At 54.8% G+C, this 17,795-nt stretch overlaps 2 protein-coding genes across 18 annotated transcripts in view; one reads left to right on the top strand and one right to left on the bottom strand.

The window, feature by feature from the left end:
• The window catches only part of RNF123 (ring finger protein 123), a 35,105-nt gene extending 23,164 nt beyond the window's left edge, over positions 1-11,941 (bottom strand). For 2 of the 7 annotated variants that reach the window (XM_033207491.1, XM_033207511.1), the window contains exons 1-12: positions 11,786-11,939; positions 10,153-10,270; positions 9,891-9,975; positions 2,828-2,907; positions 2,593-2,687; positions 2,111-2,165; positions 1,913-1,998; positions 1,524-1,610; positions 1,229-1,296; positions 946-1,071; positions 484-598; positions 293-397 (exon numbers count right to left, since the gene is read on the bottom strand). In XM_033207491.1, coding sequence (XP_033063382.1) covers positions 293-397; positions 484-598; positions 946-1,071; positions 1,229-1,296; positions 1,524-1,610; positions 1,913-1,998; positions 2,111-2,165; positions 2,593-2,687; positions 2,828-2,907; positions 9,891-9,975; positions 10,153-10,234 — 984 coding nt within the window. In that variant the 5' untranslated portion in view covers positions 10,235-10,270; positions 11,786-11,939. Of the gene's footprint in view, positions 1-292; positions 398-483; positions 599-945; positions 1,072-1,228; positions 1,297-1,523; positions 1,611-1,912; positions 1,999-2,110; positions 2,166-2,592; positions 2,688-2,827; positions 2,925-9,890; positions 9,976-10,152; positions 10,271-11,650 lie in introns of all 7 variants that reach the window. The other 5 variants (XR_004436178.1, XM_033207532.1, XM_033207502.1 and 2 more) reach the window with 5 other exon arrangements.
• Positions 11,942-12,093: 152 nt separating this feature from the next.
• On the top strand, positions 12,094-17,424 carry MST1 (macrophage stimulating 1). 11 transcript variants are annotated; one of them, XM_033207582.1, is made up of 18 exons: positions 12,150-12,229; positions 12,630-12,811; positions 13,506-13,653; positions 13,730-13,842; positions 13,920-14,034; positions 14,113-14,249; positions 14,331-14,451; positions 14,596-14,714; positions 14,917-15,085; positions 15,184-15,519; positions 15,643-15,779; positions 15,871-15,906; positions 15,995-16,115; positions 16,287-16,364; positions 16,492-16,638; positions 16,720-16,826; positions 16,923-17,062; positions 17,188-17,424. In XM_033207582.1, the coding sequence occupies exons 2-18, from the start codon at positions 12,718-12,720 to the stop codon at positions 17,347-17,349; spliced, it is 2,280 nt and encodes a 759-aa protein (XP_033063473.1). In that variant the 5' UTR covers positions 12,150-12,229; positions 12,630-12,717; the 3' UTR covers positions 17,350-17,424. The 11 variants fall into 11 exon arrangements, with proteins under 11 accessions (XP_033063491.1, XP_033063541.1, XP_033063473.1 ...); XM_033207591.1 differs by lacking the exon at positions 12,150-12,229 and having other exon boundaries at positions 12,238-12,811; positions 14,825-15,085; positions 15,184-15,314; positions 15,413-15,519; XM_033207611.1 differs by lacking the exon at positions 12,150-12,229 and having other exon boundaries at positions 12,241-12,811; positions 15,184-15,314; positions 15,413-15,515.
• The last annotated feature ends 371 nt before the right edge of the window (positions 17,425-17,795 follow it).

The raw sequence follows: 17,795 nt of genomic DNA, 5'->3' as shown, positions 1-17,795 counted from the left end.
GAGGGCCATTGCCCCGTGGCTCCTCTAAGGCTTGGCACATGCAGTTTCCTTGGCCTGTGATGTTATTATCCTTCGGTCTTCCTTCCAGGACATCCCCTGATGCCCTTGGTTGGCAACGTCCCCGTTTCCCTGGAGGACTGACTTTGAGGTCTGAGGGCCCTGGTCACATGGGGCCCCCACCAGGTAATGCTACGGGACCTCGGGCACCTCAGCACCGCAGCCCCAAGTGAGGGCACATCTACCATGGGCATGTCTAGCATGGCCTGTCTCCTCCCCTCCCAATGCTGCTCACCAGGAGCGGTGCGAAGCGATGGAAGATGTGGGCCAGTGTGAGGAGGACGGTGGGCTGGCCCTGCAACCGCCACTTGGAGCTCTCCTTGTCCAACAGCCGTCCCTCCTGTGTGGAGGGGGGAGGAGGGAGAAGTATGAGGGGCAGGAGGCTGTGGAGGTCCCCCAGCCTGCCAGGCTCAGACCCCAGCTCACCACAGGATCCAGCTCCACACTCAGCACTGCCCGGAAGCAGCCCAGCAACCTCTGTGCCCGCACCAGGTCAGCACTCGGTGGGTCCTGCAGGGGCCGGTAGCCCGCCACTGGGTAGGTGCCAGAGTTAAGCCAGCAACGCCTTATCTGTGGCTCAGACATGCCCACTCCCTCTCCACTGCCTACCCCCACCCCAGGGGCCTGGGCTCTAAGGCAGGGGTGGTTTGCATCACAACTTGCCCACTTATTCTCCCTAGGGAGGACGCTTCACATTCCTCATCTGTTCAACGGAGACAAGGGCATCCAACCAACCAGGCTACTGCAAGGAAAATTGTCTTCGACAACATGGCCCCCCATTAACTCTGCAGCAGCCAGGGCCTGCCACCAGCCCATGGCATCCCTGCCCTCATCCCAGCTTCCCCAAGAACTTCTGAGCAGCCCACAGCCATCTTCACAAAATGATATCGCAGAGGACGGCTGCCAAAGTTGAAGGCCACGGACTCCTTGAAAGAGAGGCTGATGGCTGGGAAGTAGGCCATGCCCAGGCCCCTGGACAGGTTCTCAAAGGCAGTGCCCAGTGATACACCATTCCTGGGGAGAAGGGTGGGCCTGTGAGCCAGTGCTAAGGATGTGGCTGCCCACCCTCAGGCTATCAAACTCAGCCTGGCCCCTTACAGGGCCCAGGAAACTGGGGGCAGTCTTGGGAGGCCCCAAGGACCAGGCCTGGGCATAGAGATAGGAAACTCACAGGCAGAAGGACAGAGTGCCATCATCCAGGTCGATCAGGCAGCTCACGATGTCCCCCGCTGCCCACGCCTGCCATGAGAGGAGGCCTCATCAGATGCACAGAAGCCCAGGAGCCTGCTGGCTCTGAACCCCAGCTGCATTTCCAGAACCACCCAGGAGAGACTGGCCACAAGGACAAAGGACCTGGGTCCCTGACCCTTCCCTGGTGCCCTATAGTCCTTATGGCTGCCCAGTGGCTCCAAATAAGCTGTAGTGACAGTCATGGGGCGGATGACCCACAGGCGCTTGGCTCTCACCTTGCCATAATTCGTCGTGGTCACGTTCCACTTGCGCACGCGGTTGCCATCATAGGCATAGGAGTTGTGTGTATCTCCAACCCCCTCCTAGGGAGGAAATGCCTGTGAGGTCCCTGGTGAGGCAGGCAGGGGCTGGGCTAGAGCCCACCAATCACCAGCCTTGGACGGATATGGCTCTAGAGAAGGGAACAGATGATCTGAGGGAAAGAGTAACAGGTGTTCTCTGAACTAGGGTGCCTGGGATGGGGTTGGACATGTTTCTTCTCCAGAGGGTAATCCAGGTTGGTTAGGGTCCTGGGCAGTTCTGAGGGGATCCAGAGACCTGATGAGGCCTGCGGCAGGAGAAGCTCTCCCTGGGCCCAGGGAGGGGTCCCCTCCCCAACTTGTACCTCCTGGTTGAAGCGGCAGCTGATGGTGCACCAGCCGATCTGCATGAGCCCCTGGGAGGAGATGAGGACCTCGTAGACCCATTTCCCTGGAAAGAGCTGAGTTAGGGCCACGAGGTGGACAAAGACTGCCTCTTGCCTCATGCCTGGGCCCTTAAACTTTCTCCCAACTACCTAGGCCACAGCAGGGTAAGGTCTCACCTTTGTACACGCATGTGGTAGAGCGGATGGTGCCAAAGTTGCTGTGTCCAATCACCTAGGTGAAGAAGAGGGGTGGTGGGCTTGCTCCCAGGCACACAGAGCATCTCCCCAGGGGAAAAAGATCCCATCCCCAACTGAGCCAGCCCTGGTGGTATTTGCCTGTGGTGGCCAACACTGCACTGTGCCTGAGGATGGTGGGAGGGGGTAGGCTTGTATCAGGAGGGATCCTGGGCCAGGGCAGGATGAGAGAGGGACTCAAGGCTGTGCTGGGAAGGGCTGGGGGCTGAGGCCACATCAAGACTGTTTCAGGGCTTGGTGGGAGAGTTTGAGGACTGAGAACACAATGGTCTGGGGTCATGGCAGGGCAAGTTTTGGCTGCAGCCCCATCAAGATGAGTAGAGAGACTAGGGCCACATCAGGAGGAGTTTGGGGCTATGTCAGAAGGGGATGGACCTGGGTCTCCAAACCTCACCCTCACTCACCCCCAGCAGGTCATCATCCACCAGGAGAAGCCCCTCAAAGCCACCTGTGTGGTCCAGGACCACAGTGGATGGGCCAAGCCGCCCTTCAACCTGTCCTGAAAAGGAGAGAGGTGGGGTCAGGCAGGGAAGAGCATTTTACAGGATGCATAGGGTGTCCTGAGCTCACCAGATGTCTCCAGGTCCCCTAGGTCCCAGCTCTGCAGCTCCCAACCCCACTACAGAGGCGGCCACATACCCTGGCTTTCCTCCTCTTCATTGTCCACCTGTAGCAACTGGTCCAAATGTTCTGGCAGGTTCTGGAAGTTCAGGGGTTTCCTGGGGAGAGTGAGAAGCTGCCAGGGGTCCACAAGTCCTTGAAATCAGCCAGATGACACTAAATCCCATCCTTTCCCCTGAGCTCACAGTGTGGCTGCCTAGACTCCACAAAAAGGGCTGTGCCTAGTCCTAGACTCTGGCACGCAGGAAGGAGGTCAGAAGGCTGAATTATCCACTAAATTCAAAAGTATAATCAGTCCAGGCTGGGCGTGGTGGCCCACGCCCGTAATCCCAGCACTTTGGGAGGCCAAGGCAGGCTGATCCCCTGAGGTCAGGAGTTCAAGACCAGCCTGGCCACATGGTAAAACCCCATCCCTACTAAAATACAAAAATTAGCTGGGTGTGGTGGTGCGTACATATAATCCCAGCTACTTGGGAGGCAGAGGCAGGAGAACCACTTGAACCTTGGTGGGGCAGAGGTTGTAGTGAGCCGAGATCATGTCATTGCACTCCAGCCCAGGCAACAAGAGTGAGACTCTGTCTCCAAAAAAAAAAAAAAAAGTATAATCGGTTCAACATGGTACACTTCAGGGCTGTCAAAAAAAAATAGGCCAGGCGCGGTGGCTCACGCCTGTAATCCCAGCACTTTGGGAGGCAGGCGGATCACAAGGTCAGATCGAGACCACGGTGAAACACTGTCTCTACTAAAAATACAAAAAATTAGCTGGGCGTGGTGGTGGGCGCCTGTAGTCCCAGCTACTCAGGAGGCTGAGGCAGGAGAATGGCATGATCCCGGGAGGCGGAGCTTGCAGTGAGCCGAGATTGTGCCACTGCACTCCAGCCTGTACAGCCGGGGGACAGAGCGAGACTCAAAAGAAAAAAAAAAAAATAGGGGCCGGGTGTGGTGGCTCACGCCTGTAATCCCAGCACTTTGGGAGGCTGAAGCGAGCAGATCACGAGGTCAGTAGTTCAAAACCAGCCTGGCCAACATGGTGAAATCTCAACTCTACTAAAAATACAAAAAGTAGCTGGGCTTGGTGGTGTGTACCTGTAATCCCGGCTACTTGAGAGGCAGAGGCAGGAGAATTGTTTGAACTCAGGAGGCAGAGGTTGCAGTGAGCCATGATAGCGCCACTGCACTCCAGCCTGGGTGACAGAATAAGACTCCAAAAAAAAAAATATATATATATATATATGTACACATAATATATTATATATTATATATAAGTATATATACATTTTATATAGTATATAGTAGCCTTCTCTAAGTCTTAATTCCTTCATCTGTAGAAACAGAATAATGGCTTATGTTAGAGATGCTGTGAAGAGCCCAGGGAATAACATGTGCTGTCTGCATAGCACATAACCTGCCCACTCTCAAAGGTGGCTGTGTTGATGATGTCTGGAAGAAGAAGGCTGGGAGAAATGCTGGTTCCCAAAGTGATCAGTACCAAGGCTACCTAGTCCGTCCTTGCCCCTAGGCCTGTGGTTCCTTTGGGACAGATTCCAGTCTTGCCACCACCCAGCCAGGGGAGTCTGTGTTGAATGGGACATGTCCTGGAAGTATGAAAGGCTCAGCCCTCTGAGCTGCTGGATGGCTTTGTCCTGTACCCGCCAGTCCATAAATGGTCAGCAGAGCACATGTCCCACCTACTCGAGCCAAAGGAGTTGGGAAAAATCTGTCTGGGTGGCCCCCTTATCCTCTCAACACACATGCCTAGAGGGAAAAGGGTACTGTCTAATGCCAGCCAGTGCTGTCCTGAGCTCAGCTCCCAAGAATAGCAGGGAGTGGGGTGATGGTAACCAGCAGGACTCAGGCAGAACAGAGGCCCATTACACACCTGGCTACCAAAATGCTGCCACCACCTGCTCTTCCAACTTTAATGCCAGTTTCTCCCTACTCATCCACACAGACAGAAGGCTCTGGAAGGGAACGAAGATGGGACAAAGCACCCTGACAACGTAGCCACTACCCAGGCTCAGGGATCACATATTCCCCCAGTGTAAGTCACTCCCAGCCCTGAGCCGTAGGAGTGGAGATGCATAAAGGCCCCTCTCCACTCCTGCTCAGTCCCAGGCCAAGGCCAGGTGGTGGCTATGCAGTCGGGATGCTCAGCTAGTGGCATAGAAGGCTAAAGCCAACCCCATCTCTGAATACCCCAGTGGGCCCAAGGATAAAGTAGCCTTCCTCAAAAGCAGTTATAGGCCAACCATGGTGGCTTACAGCTGTAGTCTCAGCACTTTGGGAGGCTGAGGTGGGAGAATCACTTGAGCCCAGGGGTTTGAGACCAGCCTGGGTGACACAGTAAGACCCTGTCTCTTAAAAAAAAAAAGAAAAAAAAATTAGCTAGGTGCTGTGGCATGTGCTTGTGGTCCCAGATATGTGGGAGGCTTAGGTGGGAGGATTCCTTGAGCCGGGGACTTTGAGGCTGCAGTGAGCTATGACTATGACATAGCGAGACCCTGTCTCAAAAGAAAACAATTAACAAGCCCACACTTGGGACGGCTACTCTTGTACCTGACCCCAAAAGTCGTGTGCCTGATCCTGAGAGCAGACTGCACATATCTGTGGGCAGTCAGCCTGAGACAGCCACCACTGAGTGCCTGCAGCGCTGCCCATTTGGCCAAGACTAACAACTTGCCTGACCTTTTTGGATCTCCTAGGCTCCAGTTCAGGGCCCTGAAACCCCATAACAACTGACTGATGGCCCTACCACCTGCTCTCTCTCCTGGCAGCCACAGCAGCAGCAGCAGCAGCAGGATCATCTCTGGTATCACATGAGATAGGGATCAGATGGCTTTGGGAACAGGCCAGGACTGAGTATGGGGTGGGGGTGGGCAGGAACTCTCTGCAAGCAGGAACTTTCTGACCACCACAGCTACTTGAATAGAACAGGTAATGATGCTGCCTTTTGGACCTGACTAAAGAGCAGAAGTCGTGAAAGACAGAACAGCTAAGGCTGCAGAGGGGGTGAGAGACAGGGACAACCGTGCCTCACTGCAGGGAGGGAGAACCTACTTGATCCTTTGAAGAAGTAATCTGGCAACAGTCTTAAAAGTGACTGCAGTTCAAACACTCTAGCCACATAACTCCAGCCCTGGGTATCCTCACAGCATTGTTTACAAAAGCAAAAGTCCTTCCAAACTAGGGCAGTTGTATGGGCCACAGCAGACCCCCGGCCCTAAAGACGCTCAGTAAGATAAGTTGATAATGTGGAAAAATACTCGCGGGATAACATTTGATGATAAAAATAGGATGCAAACTTCTATAAACTTTTGGAAGTGAGGTTACCTTGATGGTAGTGATGGTTTCACGGGTTATATGTTAACACTTATAAAATTGTATACTTTAAATATGTGTAGTTTATTGTATATTAATCATAGCTCAATAAAAATGTTTTAAGAACTGAAGGTGACAAATTTTTTTAAAGTTTTCTATACAGCATAATCTGAACTACATACATTATGAGATAAAGAAAACAGACATGAAGTTAAAAAGCTTCTGCAGAGCAAAGTAAATGATCAACAAAGTGAAGAGACAGCCCACAAATGGGAGAAAACATTTGCAAACTACCCACCTGACAAGGGATTAAAAACCAGAATATATAAATAACACAGGCCGGGTGCGGTGGCTCAAGCCTGTAATCCCAGCACTTTGGGAGGCCGAGACGGGCGGATCACGAGGTCAGGAGATCGAGACCATCCTGGCTAACACAGTGAAACCCCGTCTCTACTAAAAATACAAAAACTAGCCGGGCGAGGTGGCGGGCGCCTGTAGTCCCAGCTACTCGGGAGGCTGAGGCAGGAGAATGGTGTAAACCCAGGAGGCGAAGCTTGCAGTGAGCTGAGATCTGGCCACTGCACTCCAGTCCGGGCGACAGAGCGAGACTCCGCCTCAAAAAAAAAAAAAAAAAAAAATAACGCAAACAACTCTATAGGAAAAAAACTAATAATTCCATCAAAAGATGGGGAAAATATGCGAATAGGCATTTCTCAAAAGAAAACATACGAATGGGCCGGGCGCGGTGGCTCACGCCTATAATCCCAGCACTTTGGGAGGCCGAGGCGGGCGGATCACAAGGTCAGGAGATCGAGACCATCCTGGCTAAAACGGTGAAACCCCCGTCTCTACTAAAAATACAAAAAAATTAGCCTGGCGCAGTGGTGGGCGCCTGTAGTCCCAGCTACTAGGGAGGCAGAGGCAGGAGAATGGCGTGAACCCAGGAAGCGGAGCTTGCAGTGAGCCAAAATCGCACCACTGCACTCCAGCCTGGGCGACAAAGTGAGACTCTGTCTCAAAAAAAAAAAAAAAGAAAAGAAAAGAAAAAAAGAAAACATACGAACGGTAAACAGGCATATGAAAAGGTATTCAATGTCACTGGTCATCAGAGAAATGCAAATCAAAACTACAATGAGATATCATCTCACCCCAGTTAAAATGACTGATATCCAAAAGACAGGAAATAACAAATGCTGGTGATGATGTGGAACAAGGGAACCCCTGTACGCTGTTAGTGGGAATGTAAATTATGATAGTGCAATCACTATCGAGAACAGTTTGGAGGTTCCTTAAAAAACTAAAAATTGGCCAGGTGTGGTGGCTCATGCCTGTAATCTCAGCACTTTGGGACGTCGAGGTGGGAGGATCACCTGAGGCCACGAGTTCGAGACCAGCCTGGCCAACATGGCGAAACCCCATCTCTACTAAAAATACCAAAATTAGCAGGGCGTGGTGGTGTGTGTCTGTAATCCCAGCTACTCGGGAGACTGAGGCAGGAGAATCGCTAGAACTCGGGAGGTGGAGGTTGCAGTGAGCCAAGATCATGCCACTGCACTCCAGCCTGGGCAACAAGAGAAAAAAAAAAAAAAAAAAGCTAAACTAAAAACTGAGCTACCATAAGATCCAGCAGTCCCATTACTGGGTATATACCTGAAAGAAGGGAAATCAGTATATCGAAGAGATATCTGCATTCCCATGTTTGTTGCAGCACTGTTCACAATAGCCAAGATTTGGAAGCAATCTAAGTGTCCATCAGCAAATGAATAAATAAAGAAAACATGGTACATATACACAACGGAGTACTATTCAGCCATAAAAAAGAATGAGATCCTGTCATTTGCAACAACATGGATGGAACTGGAGATCACTATGTTAAGTGAAATAAGCCAGGCAGAAAAAGACAAACATTGCATGTTATAACTTGTGAGAGCTAAAAATTAGAACAATTGAACTCATGCAGGCAAAGTACTGGATGGTTACCAGAGGCTTAGAAGGGTAGTGTAGGGCTTGTGGGGAGATGGGGATGGCTAATGGGTACAAAAAAATAGAATTAATAAGACCTATCTGGTAGCAGAACAGGGTGACTACAGTAAATAATAATTGTACATTTAAAAATAACTAAAAGAGGCCGGGCGTGGTGGCTCAAGCCTGTAATCCTAGCACTTTGGGAGGCCGAGACGGGCGGATCACGAGGTCAGGAGATCGAGACCATCCTGACTAACACGGTGAAACCCCGTCTCTACTAAAAACTACAAAAAACTAGCCGGGCGAGGTGGCGGCGCCTGTAGTCCCAGCTACTCGGGAGGCTGAGGCAGGAGAATGGCGTGAACCCGGGAGGCGGAGCTTGCAGTGAGCTGAGATCCGGCCACAGCACTCCAGCCTGGGTGACAGCGCGAGACTCCGTCTCAAAAAAAAAAAAAAAAAATAACTAAAAGAGTATAACTAGATTGTTTATAACACAAAGGATAAATGCTTGAGGGGATGGATACCCCATTTCCCATGATGTGGTTATTATGCATTGCATGCCCTGTATCAAAGTATCTCAGGTACCCCATAAACATATATACCTACTACATACTCACAAAAATTAAAAATTAAGAATGTAACACAAAGAAACAAAACAGAAAAGAATCACATCCATGTTAAAATAACAAGATAGGCCGGGCGCGGTGGCTCAAGCCTGTAATCCCAGCACTTTGGGAGGCCGAGACGGGCGGATCACGAGGTCAGGAGATCGAGACCATCCTGGCTAACACGGTGAAACCCCGTCTCTACTAAAAAATACAAAAAAACTAGCCGGGCGAGGTGGCGGGCGCCTGTAGTCCCAGCTACTCGGGAGGCTGAGGCAGGAGAATGGCGTGAACCCGGAGGCGGAGCTTGCAGTGAGCTGAGATCCGGCCACTGCACTCCAGCCTGGGTGACAGAGCGAGACTCCGTCTCAAAAAAAAAAAAAAAAAAACAAAAAAAAAAAAACAAAAAAAAACAAGATAGCAGGTGCTTTTCCTTCTTTTTTTTGAGACAGGGTCCTGCTCTGTCACCCAGGCTAGAGTGCAGTGGCATGCAGAGGCCAGCTCACTGCAGCCTCAACCTCTTAGGCTCAAGTGATCCTCCCACATCATCCTCCCTAATAGCTGGGACTACAGGTCCACGCCACCATGCCCAGTTAATTTCTATATTTTATTGTAGAGATGGGGTCTTGCCATGTTGCTCAGGCTGGTCTTGAACTCCTGGACTCAAGCAATCCACCCACCTTGGCCTCCCAAAGTGCTGGGATTACAGGTGTGAACCACTGTGCCTGGCCCTCTGTCTCTAAGTTTCTGCTAAAATGTACTTGTAACTTTTATACTGACTACACTTTAAAGTATTAAACTTGTAATGAAAAGGCCCTGGAGGGGTTTGTTCTTTACAAGATCAGTCAGAAGCTACAAGGGGCCAGGCTGAGGCCAAGGTGTGGGCAGGTACATACAGGGCCAGATGCTGGGTGTGGAGTAGGTGCCAGGTGCTAGCTGGGCATGAATGTGCACCCACTCCTTGACCTCTGCTCCCTGATTCTCAGAAGGAACTAGCACTGCCTGGAGACAGGAAGAAGCAGACAGAGTATGGAAGGCAAACTCTCTGGCCAAAGATCTTGCAGCCAGGAGCACAGTAAGAACAGAGCCTAAGCCTATCTGTCCAGAGCCCAGGCTCCCTTTCCCTACAACTGCAGCCTCCCTGCTCTGGTCTGGTCCAGTGGAGTGAGGAGGAGCCACCCACCCAACCATACCTGCTGGTGGCTGCTGGGGGTGCATGGTCAGAAGAGGAAAAGATGCGATTCAGGTAGTCATTCAGCAGCTTCTCCTGCACAATACCTGAGCCACAAGTCAGAAGGGAGAAAAGGGCCACATGATCAGTGCAGCTCCTGGCCCCTGCTGGCCCCAGAGACTTCTGGTCTTAGGCCAGCCACAGATGCAGCAAGGCCTGAGGCCTTTGTCCCTTCCTTCTCCTCCCAACAAGAGGAGCCTCCTTCCTTCCCTGCCAGCCCTTACCTGTGACCCTGGATTTCTCAGCATCTGAGGTCAGCCTATAGCTCTTGCGGGAGAAAGACATGCTGGCCCCCTTGGATGCCATCCTTCATCTCTCATGGGCAGCCAGTGGTCCTGGAGGCTGAGCCAGACACAAAGCCTGTCTACTCAGGGCCAGCCAGGGGCCCCCAAACCTGACCTCAGTCCTGCCATGGCAGGAAGGCTTGGGAGCAGGTGAGGCCAGGGGCATGCACATTAACACATAGGGCAGGGGAATGCAGGGGCTCCCAGCTTCCTACACAGGGAGGGTAGCCGGGGTCTAGGCCCATGTGACAGGGACCACTTCTTGTTCTCCAGTGTCCCTATGCCCGGCACAGGGCTGGGCAGAGAGCAGGTACCAGATATATTTTTGCTGAACCATAACTAAATGTCTCAGCTCTGTGGAAATTAGAGCAAAATGTCCAAAGTGAGGTGTCCTAGGGCACAGCCCCTGTTTCCATCTCAGTTGTAAGCCATCCTGAGTCCAGCTCACAACCAGAAGCAAGAATCCTACACATTCCCCCAAGTGCAGACCACCACTGGTCTGGTCATCTCTAGCCATAAGTCCCACTTACTCCCCACAAGGCTGGAGGCTCTTTCCTCAGCCCTGGGTTCCTCCCTTCTTTTATCCATGGTCCTGATAGTTCCCCTGTTTCCACTCACACATGGGGCCTCTCACCTCATCCAAGCACCACCTTTGCCCAGCCCTCATGGCAAACTCCACTGGTCCTCCTAGTGCATCTATCCCTCATATCATGTTGCTGCTACAGCTGCTCCAGAACCTGCACTGAGTCCCTGGTGCTGGCCTCACTGATGTGTAGCTGTGCTGTCCAACACAGCAGCCATCATCCACATGAGGTTACTTAAATTTAAAGTTTTAAAAATTAACAATTAGATTTCTCAGTTGCCTTAGCCACATTTCAAGAGTTCAATGACCGCATGTGGCTAATGGTTACTCTATTGGACAGCACAAAGGTAGAACATTCCCACCACCATATAAAGTTCTATTAGACAGCGCAGGTCTAGAGTTTCCCTCTGCAGCACTGCCTTAGCCAGCACTCCCTACTCTGCAGCTCAGTCTCTTATCTCACCCCAAACAGATCCTCTACTCCCGCCATGAACCCTTGTGGGTCTGCACCACGCCTGCCCCTCGGGAAGGTGGTTTTCCCGACCTCGGGCCCTCGGTGGGCGTCCGTGATCGGTGCCCCTTCACTACCAGAGTAGTTGAAGGTCTGATTAAACGCAGTCATTCATTTGATGAGCAAACCTTCGAGACACCCACTCCGGGTGTCAGTTGCTGAGGACCCAGGTGAGAGACGGACCTTGTCCCCGCCCGGGGACTCCCTGTCACGGCTATCCCATCCAGCCCCGCCGGGGTATTCGGGCTCAAAACCTAACCTACTCCGTCTGGGAGCCCAAGGACAACGAGGGCGGGGCATGGCTCCCCCAAGTCGCCCCCGCCTGGCCCCAAGCTCCAGAGGACCTGCCAGAACAGCTCCCGCTCGGAGTTTAGCACCACGATCCTTGCGCTGCAGCTGCCCTCGCACTGGTCTAGCCTGGACCGCGAAGGGAGCAGCCGGAACCCGCCAGGCTCAGAGCCCGGCCGCCCCTCACTCACCCCGAGCCTCGGCCGCCGCGACCCGGCTCACAACATCCGCCCAACCTCTTGGCTACGGCGTCCGTCCAGGGCCAAATCACGCGCACGCTCGCGCGCAGCGCCTCCAGCCGCGCACGCGCACTGGCCCGAGCCCAGCCTCCGCTAGTGGACCCCCTCCAGGGCCTCCCACAGGGTTGTTCCAGGCCTCAGCTTTGCCGGAAAGCCACACCACCTCCGACCTCCGCCTGCTCTGGGGATGCTCCCAGCCCTGCTGCGGCAGAATGCGACGTGCTAACCGGAATCCCTAGGCCGCCTGTCTCCTACCCATACTTGGAGGCCCCGCTCAGACGGTCCTTAAAACGTCTGAAAGGCCGTTCCTGCTAGAGTCCCTGCTACCTGTTACCTCCACCCTTATTTAGTCCTGGTGGACAGCCTCGCTCACCCCTGGAATGACACTTCTGGCGGGTGAGATGGGCCTCCCTGGGCTCTGCAGCCGGGCGTGGGCTGACCTGCCTACAGCTGGGGCCTGATAAGGTGGCAGCAAAAGGGTGGAGGGGAGGCAGTGTTGAAGCTGGGGCAAGTAAATTTCCCCCAATTTACAGGGAAAAACTGAAATTCAGAAAAGTTTAATGTCACCCAGGGGCTGGAACCCAGACCTTTAGCAGCTCTCACTTTCACAATGCCCTTGGGCGACTAGGCTGCAGAGGGGTTTCACCCCAATCCCAGGGCACCTCAAGTGTCCCCACCAAACCTTCCTAACACCTGTCCACTTAGTAGGGAGGCCTCTCAGGGGGCTAGCTGTACTAGGCCCTTGCAACTGACCTATGGGACCCAAGGCCTGGCCCCTCATGGCTCCTGTCACCAGGTCTCAGGTCAGGGTCCAGCAGGCCCTGACCTGACGTGTGGAGCCAGAGCCACCCAATCCCGTAGGGACAGGTTTCACAACTTCGCCGATGGGGCTGTGGTGGGTCACAGTGCAGCCTCCAGCCAGAAGGATGGAGTGGCTCCCACTCTTGCTACTTCTGACCCAATGCTTAGGGGTCCCTGGTGAGTGCACCCCACCCTGATCTCCATCTACCTTCAGGAGGGGGTTGGGCCAATCCTCCTAGGATGAGAAAAAAGCTGGGGAGCCAGAGGCTCAGTGGACATGGGGCAGTGACCTTGGCCTCTTGAGCACAGCTGGGAAGCCCTAGGAACACATATACATTGCCCACTTAGGCCTCTATTAGCACGTCTGCTCTAGCACTGAGGCAGTGTTGGGACCACACAGATGCATGCACACAGCAGGTAGTGACCTCTCCTGAGCCTGATCTACCCCTCTAACCTAGCATATACCCCTGTGCAGGTGAGAGCCCAGATTTGGTGTCTGAATGCCTAGCCAGGGCCCCTGGCTGGGTAACGTGATGGCTCTGGGCCTTAGCATTCTCATTTGAGAGATGAGATGGGGCAGGCTCCATCACCCACTGCTCTCACAGAGCGTACATGTTAGATCTGAGCCTGGTGCCTGCCACTAAACAGAGGCACCGGTGATAACTACCAAGTCTGGGCCTGCTTCCCAGGGGAAATTTTTTTCTCAAGTATCTGTGCAGGGGAGCTAGACTGGCCCTTGAAAGTGCATACAGGGTCCATCCCAGAACTCTTGTAGCTTTGATCCCCTGAATGAACAAAGTGTGGACATGCCAATACACATTACTGACATGTATGCCCACCTGACCCGCACCCACTCATGCCCACTCTGCAGGGCAGCGCTCGCCATTGAATGACTTCCAGGTGCTCCGGGGCACAGAGCTACAGCACCTGCTACATGCAGTGGTGCCCGGGCCTTGGCAGGAGGATGTGGCAGATGCTGAAGAGTGTGCTGGTCGCTGTGGGCCCTTACTGGACTGCCAGTGAGTGGCCACTGGGCCTAGATAAGACTGGGGGCAGGGGAGCCTGGGCTGTGGCGTTACCCTGTGCCTTCTCCAGGGCCTTCCACTACAATGTGAGCAGCCATGGTTGCCAACTGCTGCCATGGACTCAACACTCGCCCCACACAAGGCTGCGGCATTCTGGGCGCTGTGACCTCTTCCAGAAGAAAGGCGAGTAGGGGTGGAGAGGGACAGGATGGGAAATAGGGGACCTCAGCCCAAGTTGATATTCCGTCTCTTGCTCCCAGACTACATACGGACCTGCATCATGGACAATGGGGTTGGATACCGGGGCACCGTGGCCACAACCGTAAGTGGCCTGCCCTGCCAGGCTTGGAGCCACAAGTTCCCGAATGATCACAGGTGAGACAAACACGTTCCCTCCGTCCCGGCCTGGGGCCTTCCCCTGGCACACACTATAGTGATGTTCTGGGCCCTCAGATACACGCCCACGCTCCGGAATGGCCTGGAAGAGAACTTCTGCCGTAACCCTGATGGCGACCCCAGAGGTCCTTGGTGCTACACAACAGACCCTGCCGTGCGCTTCCAGAGCTGCGGCATCAAATCCTGCCGGGAGGGTAAGCGACGCCGGGTCAAGCTGGGAGAGTGGAGGGACAAGCCCACGCCCGTCCACGAAGCCACTGGCTGTTTGTCTCCAGCCGCGTGTGTTTGGTGTAATGGCGAGGATTACCGCGGCGCGGTGGATCGCACGGAGTCAGGGCGCGAATGCCAGCGCTGGGATCTCCAGCACCCGCACCAGCACCCCTTCGAGCCGGGCAAGTACGAGCAGGCGGTGTCGGCGCCCAGGGGGCCGGGCTAGGGAAGGTCCAGGACTCCAGGGGCAGGGCTCCGTGTAGGGCAATTGGGCGGGGCCAGACAAGCCTGAGTCCCAGGGTCTTGTTCACGCCCCATTACCGCCCCCAGGTTCCTCGACCAAGGTCTAGACGACAACTATTGCCGGAATCCTGACGGCTCCGAGCGGCCCTGGTGCTACACTACGGACCCGCAGCTCGAGCGAGAGTTCTGTGACCTTCCCCGCTGCGGTAGACGGCGGGAACCGGGCCTGGGAGGGTACCTGGGAACTTTGGTGAGGGGCGTGGCTTGGCTGGGGAGGGAAGAGGGGCTGGTCGTGACCTGAGAGCATATCCCTTAGAGTACCGTACACCTGCGAAAGGTGGGTTTGGTCCCAGCCCCAGAGGGATCTCAGCTATAGCTCGGGGTCCGACCTATCTCGGTCCATCGAAGGATCCGAGGCACAGCCCCGCCACGAGGCCACGACTGTCAGCTGCTTCCGCGGGAAGGGTGAGGGCTACCGGGGCACAGCCAATACCACCACCGCGGGCGTACCTTGCCAGCGTTGGGACGCACAAATCCCGCATCAGCACCGATTTACGCCAGAAAAATACGCGTGCAAGTGAGGTGGGGGGCGGGCGTTGGGACGTGCTGCCGCGGGTGAGACGGGAGGAGGGTAGTCACGGGCTTAGGGCTGGACTGAGTGGAGTGCCTGCTTAGAGACCTTCGGGAGAACTTCTGCCGGAACCCCGACGGCTCAGAGGCGCCCTGGTGCTTCACACTGCGGCCCGGCATGCGCGTGGCCTTTTGCTACCAGATTCGGCGCTGTGCGGACGACGTGCGGCCCCAGGGTGAGGCCCGAGCTTGGGGGCTAGAGCTGGGGCTGGAAGCCTGGAACCGGAGGGCCAGGGCGAGGTCTCGGCCTGATGGCTGCCCCCACCCGCCGCAGACTGCTACCACGGCACAGGGGAGCAGTACCGCGGCACGGTCAGCAAGACCCGCAAGGGTGTCCAGTGCCAGCGCTGGTCCGCTGAGACACCGCACAAGCCGCAGTGAGTTCCTGGTGCTCCCGGCCCCGCCAGGGCCCTAACCCCGGGGCGGCATGCTTTGGTGTCTGGGACCAGAGCCTGGAGATGGTTGGGACTACTCTGCCACGATTTTGCTCCCGCTCCCGCCTAGGTTCACGTTTACCCCTGAACCGCATGCACAGCTGGAGGAGAACTTCTGCCGGAACCCAGATGGGGATAGCCATGGGCCCTGGTGCTACACGATGGACCCAGGGACCCCATTCGACTACTGTGCCCTGCGACGCTGCGGTGAGCACTAGTGATGCTTCCCCCATGACCTTGCCTCAACCGCCACCACCAAAGGCTGGCTCCCTTAACCCCAGTGAACTTTGTCTTTCAGCTGATGACCAGCCGCCATCAATCCTAGACCCCCCAGGTTAGGAGCTGGGCCAGTTATGGGTCCGGCCCTTTAGCCCATCACATCTACACAGTCTGGGTTTCATCCATCCCATCCCATCCTACAGACCAGGTGCAGTTTGAGAAGTGTGGCAAGAGGGTGGATCGACTGGATCAGCGTCGTTCCAAGCTGCGTGTGGTTGGGGGCCATCCGGGCAACTCACCCTGGACAGTCAGCTTGCGGAATCGGTGAGGCACAACTGCTTGTCTCCCACAGAGAGGAGCTGAGGTGGTGTCCTCTGTGGTTATCCCACTGGGGGTTGGGAATCTATCCCTGCCCCCAGAGGTCCTAGCCAGAAGATGGCAGGTCTAGCATCTGTCCCAGGACTCTGTTCCCTTCCTAATTCCCCACTCCTCCAGGCAGGGCCAGCATTTCTGTGGCGGATCTCTAGTGAAGGAGCAGTGGATACTGACTGCCCGGCAGTGCTTCTCCTCCTGGTGAGCCTCCCTTGTGTTTGGGGACCCAGTCTCATCCCACCTTCCCCCTTCCCCAGGCAAGCTAACAAGTGAGCCTTGGGGCAATGGACTGAGAGTCACAAATGACCTAACAGAGCTTCTCTCCCAGCCATATGCCTCTCATGGGCTATGAGGTATGGTTGGGCACCCTGTTCCAGAACCCACAGCATGGAGAGCCAGGTCTACAGCGGGTCCCAGTAGCCAAGATGGTGTGTGGGCCCTCAGGCTCCCAGCTTGTCCTGCTCAAGCTGGAGAGGTATGTGGACAACCTTGGAGGGTGTGAGGTGGGACTGGGCCTTATGGCCTCAGACCCTGAGTGCCCCCATTCTTGCTCAAGATCTGTGACCCTGAACCAGCGTGTGGCCCTGATCTGTCTGCCCCCTGAATGGTATGTGGTGCCTCCAGGGACCAAGTGTGAGATTGCAGGCTGGGGTGAGACCAAAGGTAAGAGCATAGTGCACAGGACTGCTCGTGGCCAGGAAGCCCAGCCTTGGATCTTCCTCCAGGGCCCTCTCCTTCTCCCCATTCCCCTCACTGCAGGTACGGGTAATGACACAGTCCTAAATGTGGCTTTGCTGAACGTCATCTCCAACCAGGAGTGTAACATCAAGCACCGAGGACGTGTGCGGGAGAGTGAGATGTGCACTGATGGACTGTTGGCCCCTGTGGGGGCCTGTGAGGTTGGTGGCAGGGCCCTGGGCCAGCCCTGGGAGGGTATGGGGGGGCTAGAAATGAACTATTTTATCATGAAGGGGGCTAGTCATTGCTGTGGCCCAGGGCCCTCATCAGTTCTCCTACCTCCCAGGGTGACTACGGGGGCCCACTTGCCTGCTTTACCCACAACTGCTGGGTCCTGGAAGGAATTATAATCCCCAACCGAGTGTGCGCAAGGTCCCGCTGGCCAGCCGTCTTCACGCGTGTCTCTGTGTTTGTGGACTGGATTCACAAGGTCATGAGACTGGCTTAGGCCCAGCCTTGACCCCATATACCTTGGGGAGGACAAAACTTAGACATAAAGCCACTTTTCCTCTTTATGCCTGTACAGATGCTTCTTAGCCTCTGCTTCCAGGAAATGAGTCAGTGACTCCTTGCTAGGGCCTGGGTGTCTTGAGCCCAGCACACCCTGGGCTAGGTGATCTGTCCCTGGGACTACTTTTGCCCATGGGTGCCGTGGAAAGGCAGGGTCTCACTAGTCCCCCAGACATACTCTTGGGAGGGGTGGTGCAGAGTCGTTGCTAATGGAAGGGGCTGCAACAGGGAAACTAGGCTGGTACAGAGTCCTGGTTGCCAGGACAGGCAGAGGCTAAGCCTCTCACTGTTCCCTCCCTTCTCACACTGGAGGCAGATGAAGCCCTTGTGGCTACCACACCCAGAACCTAGGGTCTCTGCACACCAGGGTGGGAGGTGGGGTTG

The sequence above is a fragment of the Trachypithecus francoisi genome, unplaced genomic scaffold (assembly GCF_009764315.1).
Source record: "Trachypithecus francoisi isolate TF-2019V2 unplaced genomic scaffold, Tfra_2.0 Lachesis_group0, whole genome shotgun sequence".
Lineage (NCBI taxonomy): Eukaryota > Metazoa > Chordata > Mammalia > Primates > Cercopithecidae > Trachypithecus > Trachypithecus francoisi.
The sequence above is the reverse complement of the archived record's forward strand: the minus strand, read 5'-3'. Positions and strand labels throughout refer to the sequence as shown.

What these genes read in the sequence shown, in the direction of transcription:
- MST1 (XM_033207582.1), top strand. Translation starts at nt 12,718, where the DNA reads ATGGGGCTGTGGTGGGTCACAGTGCAGCCTCCAGCCAGAAGGATGGAG. An exon ending in CTGTGACCTTCCCCGCTGCG is followed by an intron (nt 14,715 to 14,916) that starts GTAGACGGCGGG and finishes GGTCCATCGAAG; the next exon opens with GATCCGAGGCACAGCCCCGC. An exon ending in CCCCTGTGGGGGCCTGTGAG is followed by an intron (nt 17,063 to 17,187) that starts GTTGGTGGCAGG and finishes CCTACCTCCCAG; the next exon opens with GGTGACTACGGGGGCCCACT.